General features: G+C 45.9%; 4 protein-coding genes across 4 annotated transcripts, besides 4 other annotated features; 2 read left to right on the top strand and 2 right to left on the bottom strand.

Annotated features, from left to right (window-relative positions):
* Positions 1–731: 731 nt before the first annotated feature.
* On the top strand, positions 732–2,229 carry TSTA_090270 (L-ornithine N5-oxygenase SidA; the record flags this gene model as incomplete). The annotated part of the gene is made up of 2 exons (XM_002478706.1): positions 732–1,516; positions 1,587–2,229. 2 exons carry the CDS (start codon positions 732–734, stop codon positions 2,227–2,229), a joined length of 1,428 nt encoding a protein of 475 aa, XP_002478751.1.
* A 1,599-nt stretch (positions 2,230–3,828) lies between these two features.
* Positions 3,829–4,023: a mobile genetic element.
* Positions 4,024–4,120: 97 nt separating this feature from the next.
* Positions 4,121–4,441: a mobile genetic element.
* A 50-nt stretch (positions 4,442–4,491) lies between these two features.
* Positions 4,492–4,653: a mobile genetic element.
* A 177-nt stretch (positions 4,654–4,830) lies between these two features.
* TSTA_090260 (uncharacterized protein) lies at positions 4,831–6,092 on the top strand (the record flags this gene model as incomplete). Its single annotated transcript, XM_002478705.1, has 2 exons — positions 4,831–5,553; positions 5,607–6,092. The coding sequence occupies 2 exons, from the start codon at positions 4,831–4,833 to the stop codon at positions 6,090–6,092; spliced, it is 1,209 nt and encodes a 402-aa protein (XP_002478750.1).
* Positions 6,093–6,663: 571 nt separating this feature from the next.
* Positions 6,664–6,684: a sequence feature (AT_rich).
* Positions 6,685–7,706: 1,022 nt separating this feature from the next.
* TSTA_090250 (palmitoyltransferase SidR) lies at positions 7,707–10,199 on the bottom strand (the record flags this gene model as incomplete). Its single annotated transcript, XM_002478704.1, has 6 exons — positions 7,707–8,365; positions 8,421–8,533; positions 8,583–8,847; positions 8,900–8,972; positions 9,028–9,831; positions 9,891–10,199. 6 exons carry the CDS (start codon positions 10,197–10,199, stop codon positions 7,707–7,709), a joined length of 2,223 nt encoding a protein of 740 aa, XP_002478749.1.
* Positions 10,200–11,056: 857 nt separating this feature from the next.
* TSTA_090240 (cyclin-dependent protein kinase complex component, putative) lies at positions 11,057–13,947 on the bottom strand (the record flags this gene model as incomplete). The annotated part of the gene is made up of 4 exons (XM_002478703.1): positions 11,057–11,878; positions 12,005–12,166; positions 12,409–12,470; positions 12,756–13,947. The coding sequence occupies 4 exons, from the start codon at positions 13,945–13,947 to the stop codon at positions 11,057–11,059; spliced, it is 2,238 nt and encodes a 745-aa protein (XP_002478748.1).
* Between the last annotated feature and the right edge of the window lie 1,917 nt (positions 13,948–15,864).

Raw genomic sequence — 15,864 nt, 5'->3', positions numbered from 1 at the left:
TGCGAGATCCCTGTCGCCGTTGTCAAGACTGATAGGTGCTTCAGTGGCTAGTTGATGGTGGGTAACAGAGGTCAATCGCGTGTCGGACTCAACGCCATAGTGTGCTTCCAATGGCACGCGGTGTACAACGAACAGGCACTCGAATCTCTCCCCGAAATGGCTCGATCTCGGACTTTGCATGGTTTACGAATCCGCAAGTCAAGCGAATGACGTTGAGGGATTGAAATAACTATAAGAGGGGTGCGCATTTGCATTCACCTGAATCATATGAACCTGATCAAAAAGAACGACGGATGGATCGAACATGGCACTGACCCTCTCTGGTCCCTCACTTGGGCCGTAAACAGGACCTAATGGGAATTAAGCTCGGTGAAGATCCGGCTTTCGTCATTACCGGTATTTAACTCGATCTTCGTTAGAAAGTTACTTACTCAGGTACTTCGAAACCTCAAGAGTGTGTGTCTTGAATCTCCGGGTTTGCAATCTAAACGGTAGGGTACGGAATATCACGAGATCATAGTGGGTGGGTTTTTGTCTTTTCTTTGATTTAAGTGTCATACGTTGACATTTTGAAACATGTAAGTCCTTGCCAATTGAAAGTTTCCCCTTGGTGCAGTGCACTATATTGAGATTAGCTGGGACGCAGGTACGTAGTACCATAACATATTGGAATCTCACTTGAACTGGCTGAACTGCTTTCCAATTGGTTGGCAAAAGACAACAAAAGCAAAATGCCAATTTCATCCTCAAAAGCCGGTCATAGTGGGGAACTTTACGACCTGGTTTGCGTGGGTTTTGGACCGGCCTCTCTAGCAATTGCTATTGCATTACACGATGCTCTGGACAAAGCAGATAATAGAAAACACTACACACCGCCCAAAATATGCTTTCTTGAGAAGCAACAGCAATTTGCATGGCATGCCGGTATGATGGTCCCTGGATCAAAGATGCAAATATCATTCATCAAAGATCTGGCCACAATACGTGACCCGCGGAGCGAGTTTACATTCTTGAACTACTTGAAGAACCAGGGAAGACTTGTGGATTTCACGAATCTGGGAACCTTTTTACCGTCACGGTTGGAGTTTGGGGATTATATGCACTGGTGTGCCCGACGTTTCGTGAATGTTGTAGCGTACGGTCAGGAGGTGTTGGAAGTTGGCCCCTCTGAAACGGGTTCATCTGGGAAAGTCGAATCCTTCGTTGTCAAGTCAAAAGATGTCAATTCCGGTCAGATATTATCACGGCATGCCAAAAACGTTATCATTGCTGTTGGTGGGAAACCCAAGATCCCCCAAGGCATCCCGCGAGATCCACGGATTTTGCACTCGTCCAGCTACTGCACAAGCATTCCCGAACTATTGAGAGATACTTCTAAGCCGTATCACATAGGAATATTAGGAAGTGGGCAGAGCGCAGCCGAGATCTTCCATGACCTCTATCGACGGTATTCCAATGCGAAGACCACCCTGATTATGAGAGATTACGCCCTGCGGCCGAGTGACGATTCGCCATTGTAAGCGCGCTCGAACATCCAGGTGCATACTTTCCGAGAAAGCGCTTGCTAACATCATTCAATCTTGCAGTGTGAATGAAATCTTCAATCCGGAAAGAATTGATGGGTTTTACGCTACTTCGGACGAAGAGCGTCAAAAGTCAATCGCCTCTGACAGGGCGACGAACTACGGCGTAGTTCGAGAGGAGCTCATTGGACAGATATATCACGACATGTATATGCAAAAGGTCAAGAGCAGAAATCCAGATGACTGGCGGCGAATCATTCTTCCGCAAAGAGAGATTATCCAAGTTGACCAGGAAGCTGCGGATGGCCGGCTCGCAGTTCATATTCGCCCGGTTCAGAAGCAGGACCACAACACTGCAGAGAAAAAAGTCTTGCATCTAGACGCACTGATCATCGCAACGGGGTATACACGAAATACCCACGAGAAGCTATGCGCTCCATTAGAGGATCTGAAACCGTCACACGCGGAATCAAACGGTTGGAAAGTGAACCGCGATTACAGCTTGGTACTAGACCGTGACAAAGTCAGCTTGGACACTAACATTTGGCTCCAAGGTTGTAATGAAAGCACTCATGGTCTTAGCGATAGTTTGCTGTCCGTGTTAGCTACGCGAAGTGGGGAGATGGTGGAATCGATATTTGGCGAATACCTCAACACGCTAAGGGGTAATATCCGCGAGAAGAATGGTGTTCGTTCTACGTTATAGCGCTGGTACTCCATATATAGACACTTTTCCTTTCATGTCGTATGATCCAGGAGCTTAAAGCCTTGTAATCTTGAGACATAGATCAACACATCAACAGGATGCACCGTTTCTATCAAGTGAAAAAGAGTGCTCGAACATATCAGGACGTTGAGAGTTCTCAATCTCAGACCACCATACAGGCAGCTAGCTATATACGGAAGTCACTACATAGTCGACGACTCCACATCGACTGGACCTACCCTCTTCGAAAGATGAATTTTTTATCAGATAATCAGATAACAATACAAGTGGATCTGCTCCACCCTTTGTCCAATATTTCACGGAGTACGCATCCGATAAACGGTATGAATTGCATGACAGCTTGGATTGAAATTCTCTGATTACGCTTTTTTTTTCTTTTTTTCCATTCATATCTAGGAAAAAGGATTGGTGTGCCGAGCGGCTTGCCGCTTTACGCGCAGTGAGCGATCGCGGAGTGGCCATGAGTGGCCACTCGTGATCACTGAGTATGCTGATCAACTTGAGAGAAATGTTACACCACCTCACCACTGCCAGGCAATCTAGCAATTTGATTAGAGTCGGATTGTGTCCTATGTGACTGGCTTTTCACCAGGGGATTTAGACCGTAAACTACAATCAGACTATGGTACTCCACTCAATTGATATTATGTTGTCAGTTTCTTTCAGTATTGTTAGTAATTAATTTACCATCTGTACCCACGTCAAGGGTTATTGTATGTGATGGATTTGGAGCAACACTGTGAAACGTGACTTCTAAAATGTGTAAGAATAACATTGGTTCTAATCCCTCATCTTTGGTCGTAATAGTCAGTTGCTTAAGCATTATGAATTATGAAATGAAAAGCGGGAAAGGTGAAAGTGATTTGGACTTCACCAAGATTCCAGTTATATGGATTTTAGTAAGCCCTTGGTGGCTCGAGGCTCTCTCAAAAGCCTGGCCTTGGGACTCTTCTCTGCCTACAGCAGCAGTTGCACTCTGGCCTGTACGGCCTCCCTAGTACTAGCACGCGCCGAGCTCTTTCCAGGAGCGCTCCCTTTCCTTGTAGAGCGTTGACACGAGCCTATTCAGCCGCTGCAGCATGCCTAGCTTCAGTGCAAGCCAGCATAACATAAGCTAGAGTCAGCTGCACGTTTGGTCCGCCTGTTCGTTTCCTTTCAACCCCTGAGTGGCCTAGATCCCACTATACCGTTAGTACATGCTGCTCTATAAGTAGGAGCGCAAGGACTTGGCCAGCGACAGGGCGTCTCAATTAGAGGCAGCTCATAGCGTTTTGAGCATCGAGAAGTATATGATGACACCAGTCCTTTGCATTGATATCTAGCTAAGGGTGCCTATCGACGATAATATTGGGCATAAAGAGAAAAAGGAAAAAGAAGCTCGTTCCAGCGGCTCCAAGAGCTCTCTTTATACCTTGTGCGAGCTCCTAGCCACCTTTAGCACAGATGAGATGATTTCCTAATACGGCACTGCTAGGGCTCATAGCCCTATCCAAGCACGATTCGGCGCCTGCGCGGCTCCGCGTTCCAACCTAGGCTATCCAGCTATCACAAAGTACATGTGCTGAATTTGGGAGTTTAAGGAAATATTGCCAATAAAATTCTATTTCTATCAGAATATTCAAGAAAGTTCATATTGACGTGGGAATTGTGACCATCAAGAATCAATAGACGCTATCTCTGGCTTGCTTGAGACCTTGTTTCTTTATCAAGAACTTCCTGCAGCCAATGACAATCAATCTCGCTATTTGTCCATCCTGTTTCGGAAGCTGCAAAGTGGCTTCTTTGTGTAATAAGATCTTGAAACTGGGAATCCTCTAAATTACTGGATTTGGCCATATAGATCAAAGCCGCGGGTTAACGGTTCCATTCGCGCGAATACAGCAATTGTAGCAATCAACTCCCTATTCCCATCTTGAAGAAACTTCTTGAATTTCTTCTTATATAAGCGCCGAGAAAAGACTCTTTTTTGGCTTGTCATAATCCCAATCGCGAAGCCCTTCTCATCCATATTGTAAATTTGACTTGGCCGAAGATTATATTGCTCAATCTTGTGATTTATAAGTATAAATTCAAAATAAAGAGCATAACTCCATGCGCAATTCGCCCTTTTTCGGTCTCGGTCAGTGCCTGTAGAATAATGAGAAATTAACGCATTTGGATGCTTCTTTAACCAGCGAGAAGCCCAGTTTTTCCAAGCTTTTTACCAGTTATCTCATGCGTGAAATTTGCAGTCATATAAGGCGTAGGTGGCAGGCCTTTCTCGCACAGCATTTCTATCCATTGTATAAGCTTTTTCGACTGGTGGTCATTGAGTAATCGTTGATTATCGTAATGCGCCTCTTTCGAGCCCGCACCACCTCGGTATCTTCTCGAGAGCGTAATTCGATCAACACCATATATTTTGCCATCAAATTGAAATTAATCTGTTCGTATTCTCCCAATGCTTGTCATGAAGAATTAATTTGTGGCCTAGAAGTCCACAAGGATAAGAATTCTTCAACAAAAGGTGACCTGGCGAACACAGAGCGCAAAATCCGCCTAAAAAGGACTGAGGAGTGGACAGGTTTTCTGTAAGGACAGATGGAAGTATGGGGTGATACCATAGACAGCAAGTTTGTCACCGAACGCTATTTCGCCTCACTTTCGACATTGAAAGACTATGGAAAGGAGATCCGAGACAGGATGCTGAGCTCAGAACTGGACCTAGGCTATTTTGAACGACATACAGTTGAATCTCGTGTCGCGTCAGTTGTCAAGGTGCTATATGCAAATACACCACTTCGACAAACCTTCCACCTGCATGAAGATGTGACCTTTGAAACCCATGCTAATGACTTGACGGACGAGCCAAGAATCGTGGAGGATTTGAGCTCTCTGAGCTTAACACAGAACCAGCCACGTCGCTCTAGGCGCTTGGCTGCAAAAACGAGCAGAGTTGAACACTCGGCTCCGCCGCCAGAGAGGAGTCAGGCTACACAGCCAAGGAGTTCCAGGCCTAAAGCAGACCAATTTTGCGTCTATAATAAGGGTCTAGAGCGAAAGGAGCCTGTCTTTATTATCGAATATAAGGCACCTCATAAGGTCTCCCTCGCCCATATTAATGCTGGTCTACAGGACATGGATGTCGACGAGGTACTCCGTGTACAAGAGGAGGAATCCCTAGAAAACATTTGTCGTTGTGTTATAGCAGCAGTCATTACTCAGACATATTCTTATATGATTAAGGGAGGCCTGGAATTTGGTTACGTGTGTACTGGTGAAGCGTTTATATTTCTCCGTGTACCTCATGATGACCCTTCTACTGTATACTACTAAGTAACCTGTCAGTGCCAGAAGAGGATGTTGGGCCATAACAGGATGAAATGATTAATCTACATGATGATAACCGGTTGCATCTTACTTCAGTGGGCCAGATATTAGCTTTCACTCTCCGGGCTTTACGAGCGCTGATACAGGATGCTGCTTGGAAACACCACGCAAAAGAGAGTCTAGAGACGTGGTCTATGATCTACGGTGACCTTCTAGGTGAAATCTCGGAGAAGGATATACCATCTTCCGCCTTCAAATCGCCGCGGAGTCAGAACGGATACCTCCGTATATCTCCGGTTAAACCAGGTCAAAGCCCGCTGTGGTTGCTTCTTGCAATCCTTCGCAGCATCAGAGATCGCCTAGCGACGATGATACCGGGGACGACTTTAATCCAGACGATACGCCCAGTTGACAGCCATAGCAGCCTCGCGTTCTTCGCTCGTCACCTTTCTCATCCTCACCACCTGCGAAAATGCCAGGGGGCTCACGCACCAAGTGCAAATCTCGGCAGTATTGCACACAGCAATGCCTAAGGGGCTTGATCATGGGAGGAAATTTAGATATCAAGTACCCTAACGCACTGGACCATGGGGGTGGTTCAACATCAAATTGAACCCGAGAGCACTTATGCGTCAATTGGATAAGCAGCTCTCTAGCGAAAATCCCAACTGTGAGTCGCTACACATCCATAGAACCCGCGAGGCACTTTTTAAAGTAACCCTTTGGCTACAGGGATATACCTTCGTGGGAAAAGGTGTGCCGGTCGAGTTTGTAGAGGGCTCGAAGCATGAAGAGTTTGTGTATTTTCATCTCACCCCAATTCAGGGGATATATGTGCCAGTAGTGCTCGGCAGCCTCGACCTTCGTCGGCCATTCTCAGATGATGGCATCGCAGAGATGGTTCATATGATACGACGTATGAGACGTGAATTGCAATAAGACACAAGAGAGAGTGCATGGTAAAAAAGACTTAAAGATTAGCCTTTTCTCCAACTCTTGACAGAGTGCCTCATAGCCTGGGTTCATGCATGGCGCATAGCCGACTAGCGATGAATAAGATGAGCATTACCGCGAGATCAGGGATCTCAAGATGCAAATTTCGGGATTTAAATTATATATAATATAGATAGGTTGATGATTTAGTTAAAAGCGTTAGTACTAATAGTCTGTCAGATGTTAGAACACTAAAAGACTTCGAACTGAATCTTATTAGGTCCTTACTAATGAAAATCCTAAGCTTGGGAAGAGAGAGGAAAAGAGGAAGGGAAGGTCTAAGCTACAGACAAGTTGATATGATCTCGCAATTCTATCATTCTAGACCGCTTTCCCCATAAGTTAAGGCCTTCATCCCATGACAGGATTATCAGAGTGGAAAGCATGATTTTGATTAGCTCTTGATAGGGCACGACCTCTCCTTCGCAGATTACCACCTTAATCTTAGGAGGAATCGTCTAGCCAGGTACCTAGGGAAATTTTTCATCAACATAAAAATTACAGCTTTGCAGATTCTTCCAGCCAAGCGGTCCTCTTATTCTGAATCGAGAAGTTAGAATAACGAGAGGATGGGAAATAGGCATATCGCGTTCTTAGGGGGAAGTCTTTCTAGTGGGGATATCGGATTACATTGATGGTGGATCAGTGACCTCACAGTGAGCGCTCCGGGATCGCAGGGTGAACGATAACGTGGGGGGCTGCTAAAGCGGCACCGCCCGGTGGCTGTAGGCGCACAAATCTTTCACCTATTAACTACCTAGGCACCCAGTAGAAATCACTACCCACTTAGTGTACTGTATATAGTAAACGCCGTAAAAGGATTGATATTGAGTAGTAGGTAGTTGGAATACAACGCGATTACCGCTCGTGCGGAAAAGAAATTGTACATGTAGCGTTTTCGAACGATCCGTGCTATAGATTCAGCATGTATTGTCATGTATATGTAAAAGCTTGCCCACTGATGTATTAATCGTATTATGTTCATCTATACAAAATACAAATACCAGAACATGAGCAAAAAAATAAAGTCGAGTCACCCGTGACGAGAAATGTTCAGAAATAATCCATGATCTGGCGCAAGACAGAAGAAGGTATAACAGGCATGAGATTGGAGGGAAACATGTCAGGTCGTATCATGCAAGCATAGCTGTTTATTAGACAGCACTTTCAGGCTCATCACCAGCAACACTGACATAATTCCCACTTCGACCACCACCAGACGCCACTCTCAATGGCGGCTCATACATCTTATAGTAATCCACAACCGCGCCGTCGAGCATTCCAGACCCAGGTTCCCGCGCGCGGAATATAGGTGCAGAATCAAACCAGAAATCGCGACAGTTGGTCACAATACCGCGCGAGAAGGGGTTCTTTTGACGGGTTGATCGGCCCTGGGCCGTGGCGAAGAAGGTGTCAAGTCCTAGTAAGCCCATCCATTGTGCTATGAACCCGCCTTTACGTTGGTGGTGCTGATGGCCATGACCACCGGCAGGAGCACCACCGGGTGTTGGGCCGTGACCGGCACGGGTGAGTCCTGCGGCTGCTGGGTTGGGAGTTCCGGCGACAAGAGCTGAGGTGATGGCTTGAGAAGCTCCGCCGGCTGTCATTGATGAGCCTCGCATGTTTTCGTATGTGGTTTGGTTTCGGGAGATTTGCACTAATTGGACGCAGCAAAGCATTGTAACCCAGACCAATTGCAGGGCAGCCCAAAAGGTGAGAAAGAGAGTAAAAGTATCCTTTGATACTATCGTGCAAAGGTTGTCGTTGATGATATTACAAGAGAGTTTCTTAGGCGCGGGGAGCAATTCGATGTCTAAAATCAACGTTAGCAATGGTCTGGGTAACTGGATAGCCTTTGCAAGACTTACAGCGAATCACTAGTTGAACAAAAAGTACAATAGCAATCTCCAAAGACAATATGTAGATGACAAAATGTCGTAAGTTGTTGGCACCCACACAATTGTAAATCCACGGACAATGACTATAGCAACTTAGTCTTCCGTATGAAACGCCAAATTCATAGCACTTACTGGTCATGTTTGGCGACACACCGCGAACATCGACGGCAGTGCTTGCTTCGTAGGGGCTTGCGAACCATGCAGTGAATGCAGAAATGTTCTTCATTGAACTTCCAGTTATCGACAAGCTCGCGCATGGTTTCCCTTTGCTGGTTTCTGCTACTCAGCTTAGGGACATAGCCAGGATCTTCGGCCATGGAGAATATGTAGAAATAGGTCGTAGTGATGGCAAATACAGAAAATAAAACGTTTAAAACAGGGTGTGTGGACCATGTTACTGCTGTGTATGAGTTCTTGCCCTTCTATTTTAGATTGTCAAGGGGACTTACCAGGTAGCACTCGGAAAATATATGTAACGTTAACCCAGAAAAGACTTGCAGCAAAGACACCAGCGAGATACGGCTATGCCATAATTAGCCACCGAAAAAGAACAAGACGATACGAACAGAAAGCTTACCGTTTTCTGCAGCACGCGGAATTCCCCAGGACCATTGTTAGCAACTTGTTGAGTCACGTAGTGCATACCGAAAATAAACACAGCTGCAACTGGTATTCCAATATATATAGCGAAATTGCTCAGGATCCAAATTGCAATGAACAACGTGAGGAACGGCCACAGAAAAAAGTACTTTGTGAGTACGCTCTTATTGTGCACAAACATGGTCATGCCCATTGGAAGCGTTTTCAAGTTTCCATCCTTATCGTATCCATAATCGTTCAAAGCTCGATGCCAGACTCGAAGTGATCTCATCTCACTAGCCACGGTAGCCGGAGATTTCCCGTCTCTCGTCTTTGCGAAACGGTCCGCTCCATATTCGAGTACTTTTTGAACACACATATACGACCCTTTCACCAAGGCCCAGTGCAACGGCGCAAGACCTCCTTCATCCACCGCATTCACATTCGCGCCCCATCGTAGAAATAGGTCCACGCATACCGGTAACCCTTTATATGCCGCCCACATCAAACCAGTATGACCCTGAGGATCCGGAATATCAACGGGAATACCTTGGTGTAGCAAAAGAAACACCAAATAGGCGTTTCCATCAATGGTGGCCAAGTGCAAGATGTTGTATCCCTGAACGTCGGTGAGAAGAGGATCGGCTCCTCGTTGTAGAAGCAAGTCTACGATATAGTAGTGACATCTTTGCGCAGCCCACATGGCCGGTGTCGCAACGGATTCGCCTCCTTTGGCGTTGACGTCTGCGCCGGAGTCGAGAAGAAATCGACACATTGCATATTGATTATTGATCGCCGCCCACTGTAGAAAAACAAACAATTAGAACCCGAACGAACAAGTAAACGGGAGCTGCGACTCACATGTAACGGCGTGATACCCTCTTCATCTTTATATTTGGCATTGAATTTCTTCGTATCGAACAATTTCTGCATAGCTCCAATTTCGCCTAATCGCGCCAACTGCATAATATCCGATTCCACGGGCAACGGAAGTCTGGCAGTCTCTCCTGCACCGTTGCCATTATTCGCAGTCATGTTCTTGAGCTCGACGTTGTCTGTCGAAGTTTGCGGCGCCGCCGCGGAGGCTTTCCCGTTCATTGATTTTGCTTGCATGCTTGGATTCGGCGGTGGAGAGCCATCTGCTTGACCACCCGATATGGATGAGGACATTTTCTGATATCACCTTCGTTTCAAAAAGGAGGAGGTTAGTCGTAAAGGGGGAGTCAACGTTGCGCTTGCGATGGAAAGGTACACGGTATCAAGTGCAGATAAATGGATTGCCGCGCAGAAGAGATTATAAACGTCAACAGATCGCCAAATTACCTGACAAAACAGTCATAAAAAGAAAGACAAGGAAATTAAAGGCAGTATCAGGTTTGCCAGTTGTATACAAATGATAGCTGGTAGATGAATCAATAATTATTCATTACGGCGAGCGCTAATCGCCGTATTTGTTAGTCGGAAATTCGGGATTTGCTGCCTGCTTGTGGCTGAGCCGCCAACGGTGAGGCTTAGCGTTGTCCCCCATACTATAAAGAATTACAGAGTATGGAGTACCTGCCAAGAAATCAATTTTCGAAATTCTGACTAAGCAGCCCTATCACGTGCATACATGTTACGCAATATCTAATTGGCTGGAGCACTCCCATGTCCATACATATGTTTATACGGAGTAATTAATCTTGAATTCCTCCTCTGTCCCTCGATCGAAACGAGAGAAGACAGCTTGTCAACTCTTATACATCGTCATCCAGTTCTCTAGAAAACGTGGTAAATAAAAATTCGCTACTAGATGATGACAACTAATATACAGGGATGATCAAAGCGACGCTATAGTACATGCATATGCTTATATTCAAAATTTCCTTTCAGCTTATGTCCATTCCCATAGCTTTTGGGCAAAGCCTGGATAAAGTCAAAGACACAGATACCAATCTCAAAGTAAGTTCCAGCGGACAGACCAAAAATGCGGGTATAACGTAAAATCCTCAGTAGTTGAATAGCAAAAACTGAAACATGATCCAAAATCATGAGGGAACTTCGGCGACCTCTGGTGAGACAGTATTTGAGGCGACACTGTGTGTGTTGTTATGATTCTCCGTCGGTACTGGCGTGCTCTGAAGTAAATGAATCTGACATAGTAATGCGTGCGCATCGACACGCAGATCAAAATCTGTAAGGAAACAAAACGTGATTTCGAGTCGAGTAAGTTCGCGCTCTGCTACACCACCGACTCGGGCGAAGCGAGCATGGGGATAACTTAAGTCTTCCAGTGCCTTCATTGCCACTCGAAGAGCTGCAAGCACTAAACGATGGACATTTCGGGGAGTGACAAACAGAGCCTTTTCTGTAAACACCATTCTGGTGATGTAAAGGCTCGCTGCAAGATAAACAGCGGTAGACATGGGACAGTATTTGTGAAGGCGAAGAAGATAGTCCTCCAATGAGATAGGTGGGGCTTTCTTTGAATAGAACCTTTTCACCAGCACATTATGCTGGATTACTCCTGCCGGCGTCGACTCTGCAGAGATATCCTTCACGTCTCCCCAGTGTAATTCTGTGATACTGACGGCTGGCATTTGTTTCTCTGCAATGATATCCAAACTCGCATCGTCCAAATTCTGAGGTTGCTGTTGCTGTTCTTGCTGCTGCGCATAAGGCGTCGCCGGAACATCTCCGGTAACACGCGCCAATTCCGTCAAATGAGCGGTAACTGCTTTCAAGGCATCTGTCGCCGACATCTGAAACACCACTGCATCTCGCTCATCTATCGGAGGGACCCCCGATTGGGCATTCGCATGCTGGGAGGGTGAAACTGTATGCTCCTTTCCATCTCCTTCATGCTCAACCTGAACGGTCATTGTGTGTATCAGAGTTACTGCTGCTGCGCCGGTGATTGGATATTCTAGAACGATCAAAATTCGTAGATACTCAATACAAGAGTATCGTGAGTACACCTGAGACTACAGGCGCACAGTGATATTCTGGATAAACCTCTCATTGTCCTCCGGATTCGTAATATGGGCTCCAGTAACGCTCCGCTGGATAAAAGATGTGGCAAGGGAGATGCTTGATTTTCGATCCGTTCTAGCCCCGGTAAAGTATCGAGGAAAAGCGGTGATAAATAAGTTATGTTTCTAGACTGCAATTACCGTGGTCGTTAGCATATGCCATGAGGGGTTGACCGGACGCAGTGAAGATGACTCCGATTAGGTCAGAAAAGGCGGCAAGTAGTGATATATACGTACAGAGATATCGCCACAGTCGAAAAAGACAATCGGTGAAAAACATCATCGAGAACCCACAGCGATAAGGATTATTGTCAGCGGTCAAGAGTCAGTCTGGCGGAGAATCTCTAATTGCTGTTCCCCTCGCGGACAGATGACTCCACCTGATCTCGCTGACCAATCACGCAATGCTCAACAACTCGATTCATCTTTTCTTTTTTCTATCTATCATCTATCATAAACAAACATCGCTTGTACAAAAGAACGCAATCAACAATTCCATACAAACAATCATCAATAACAATCAATCTCCCAGTCCTGCAAGCGTCGTATCAGTCCTAACACGAATCAATTGAACGCCGAAGAAATACACAAACAAAATTCAATACATCTGATCTGATGCGTTGTACCACAATGACCTCGATATCATCGCATCACATGAGAGCCATCAGACCAGATCATAGTTATCGGTAGTAAGATTGCCTTCGGTTGTTTATACCGTGTCTTTCGCGGAAAAAGGCGTCCGCACCGTCTAGGGAGCCCTGAGTATTGCGCCTAGCACGCGCGTTCTCAATAACCCTCTCACTTTCCTCCCTCACCCGACGGTTTTCTTCTTGTATAACGTATGACCGAGGGGGGAAATTCCGTCTCGCAATGACACTCGAGTGTCGACGGAACCCTCCCATGTCGCCCGTTATGTCCCCTGCTCTTTCCGGAGGTGACGCTACTACTTGTCTCCCTTGTCTAGCTGGGTTGGTTGAACGTCGTGTCACACCACCAGCACCAATTCCGGTTCGGTTGTTGATCAGAATATGACGCATGCCATTGGTCAGATCCTCGAGTTCTCTTCGCTCACGAATTGCATCGTTGACACGCTGTTTTGCATGGAGAGCTTCTAGTCGAGCATACAGGTACTCACGGTCTCGGCGGTGACCTACCGTGCTCTCTTCCTCTGGAGTGTGAGATTGGATGGGCTCGTAGTATGTCTCATCATCTTCAAACTCTGTCATTGGCTCAGACGAAGAGGAAGAGGAAGAAGGAAAAGTAGCAAAGGTCGAGAAATGATCATCAATATCGCTTTCCGGCTGCCGCGCACCAGTCATTTCGATCTCTTCTGGTACCAACTCAGCTTGGTGTACAGAAACTGGATGCTGTCTCACCCGAGGACGCTCTTCCACTGGAGTCCTTGGCCTTGGAACTCTTGCCGGCCTATGGGCAGGTGCTGTTGCGGGCCGAACTTGTTCCATTACGTCTCGAGGTGTTCTTTCTATGACCAACGGCGAACTCGCGATTCTTCGGTGATCAGCTCTCTCTGTTTGTCGTAAAGGGTCTGATATGATGTCAGGTTGAGTCGACGATGGCGGTTGTACTTGAGAAGAACGGCCCGGAGCTTGTTGGTCTCGCATGCCACGGGTTTGATCGTCATGTGGTTTTCCAGACCTTTCTCTAAAAAATGGGCCACTCAGGACTTTCCAGATACTATCTCTTGATGTTTTGCTTGTTGACTGGCGACGGCGTGAAATGCTGGGGGTTGTCACTTTCGAGGACAACTCTTGGTATCGTTTCTCGACGTCCTCATAGCGAGTGAGACTACAGGTACGACCGTTGCGGCTGCGAGGACAGTAGTATGTTGTTTGTTGAGATCGCTCCGTGTCACCAATAATACGTCTTGTTCTTTTGACTAGACACATTTTCCGATTTGATTGGCGTTAGTCTTGGGCTTCACTGGTGGATGGGAGTCGAATCTGTCAAATGATGCGGTCAGCGAACTTTGAGTTCTTGGAAAGAGACATCAGAAAGTTACTTCAAGATAGAAGGCCTTCTAAAATGTGGATGTGAAGATTCTTCATGACTTCTCTTGGTCGTCTTGGGGGGAATGTCACTTATATACTGTGGCTTGATGCGTGAGGCTTGAGCATAAGATTACTGGAAAGCTCCTTCGCATGCTTTCGTATTAGCTCAGTCACATTAAGTAAGTTCTATTCTTGAAACTAACTTCAGCCACAGACTAGTTCTCAACCTTTCGGTTTAAGGTAGACGGTACGTGCCGTACACACAGACTTGTCATACAAAGATAGAGAAGTGGAAACTCACCATAGGCCTTTCTTGCAATATTTATCCTCCACTAGATATATCGAGCTAGCGGGGTTGAGTTCTTCTGTCTAGTATAGAGTCCGGCGTGATTCGATTTGTATGTCACGGGAATGCGGTCTTACGGATATCGTCAGCCGCCACCAGCAGCAAGACTACCCTGTAAGTCTAGTATAGAAAAAATCAATACTAGTGTCAAAAATAGAAAAGAAATATACAATATTCTGTAGAGTCATAGAGAAAATCATCCTAGTACATACCAAAATCTTTTAGTATATGGCTACTAGTCTAGTTATAGGACTAGCATATCATTTCAGCTGCCTACCGGCAACCAAGTCACACCAGAAAAAAGAAAAGCTTTCTGCGTCTAAGCAGGGATCCCTCTAGTGAAGAAAAGAAAATCTCCTAGACATACGTATTGCATGTAACTTACAGGGCACTTAAGTCGACTCTATGGATTAAACTTGCATAGCATCAAGAGGCTCTATCACTAGTGTCTGGTTTGCGGAGCGTAAGCGCTTGTGATGTATATGCCTAGGGTCCAAAGGATTCAAGCTTTGAACTCGTTTAAGCCCAGAGAGAATAAAAGCGTTGGATGATAATAGCCTTAGGAAACGTTCTAAAGAAATCACTCCACTAGGGCTGACAAGCTGAACGCTCTAATTCAAAGATAAACGTCAGTGCAGTGGCGAGTATCCTCAAGGCATACTGAGTCACTGAATGATTATGACTATTCTGGTTTAACTGTGGCACATGCCGAGAAGTCAGCCAAGTTGAATAGGGTCAAGTGCCTGGTGCTGGCGCTGTGGACATGGGGCTTGACGTGACGAATAGAGCATGGGCAAAAGTTCAGCTGCAAGCCACAGTCGCCGACTTTTATCTACATAATACGCGTATGTTCGTGTTGTTGAAGAATCGAAATGGAGAATTAAGCTCGGAACTTTCATGCAGGTCCACACGGGCCGTTGCATACATCCTCTGGACCTGTGGCTGTGCAGTCTCTTCGTACAGTACCGATTCCCGTATGCGATGATTTAGACAGCTTTGAGCTTCGTATTATTTTCAAAGGGGTATTTTGCAAGTTTCGAAGGCTAGCGACGTTGGCAGTAAGCATTAACAACAAAAAATTCTGGCCCCCAGGGAATGAGTAAAAATATCAACAGAAGGAAAGTGTGGCGCAGGAGTCGCAGCACAGCCACTGTCAACATTATGATAATATTTTTGATTTTTATTTCATACTTGAGTACCTCCGTACAGTCGGACGAAGTGATCGAGATCTTGGAATAAATGCTCTTCTGTAAGCGACTGTACGAGCCGACTACGGCCAACTCAAGATTCGTTCCTCTAAACCCTATATCGAAGAAATTCGAGAAAAATCGCACTAATGGATAATTCATCTGATAGTCTCTTTCTGCAGAACTATACGTTTGGAATGTTTTGAGTTCAAATTCGGTTGGAGGGCTTTCGGATCTCCATGACGCGTCATAGGATCGTAACTTCCACGCTGAATACTTGTA

The sequence above is a fragment of the Talaromyces stipitatus genome, genomic scaffold (genome assembly GCF_000003125.1).
Source record: "Talaromyces stipitatus ATCC 10500 scf_1105507295527 genomic scaffold, whole genome shotgun sequence".
NCBI classification, from domain to species: Eukaryota; Fungi; Ascomycota; class Eurotiomycetes; order Eurotiales; family Trichocomaceae; genus Talaromyces; species Talaromyces stipitatus.
The sequence above is the reverse complement of the archived record's forward strand: the minus strand, read 5'-3'. Positions and strand labels throughout refer to the sequence as shown.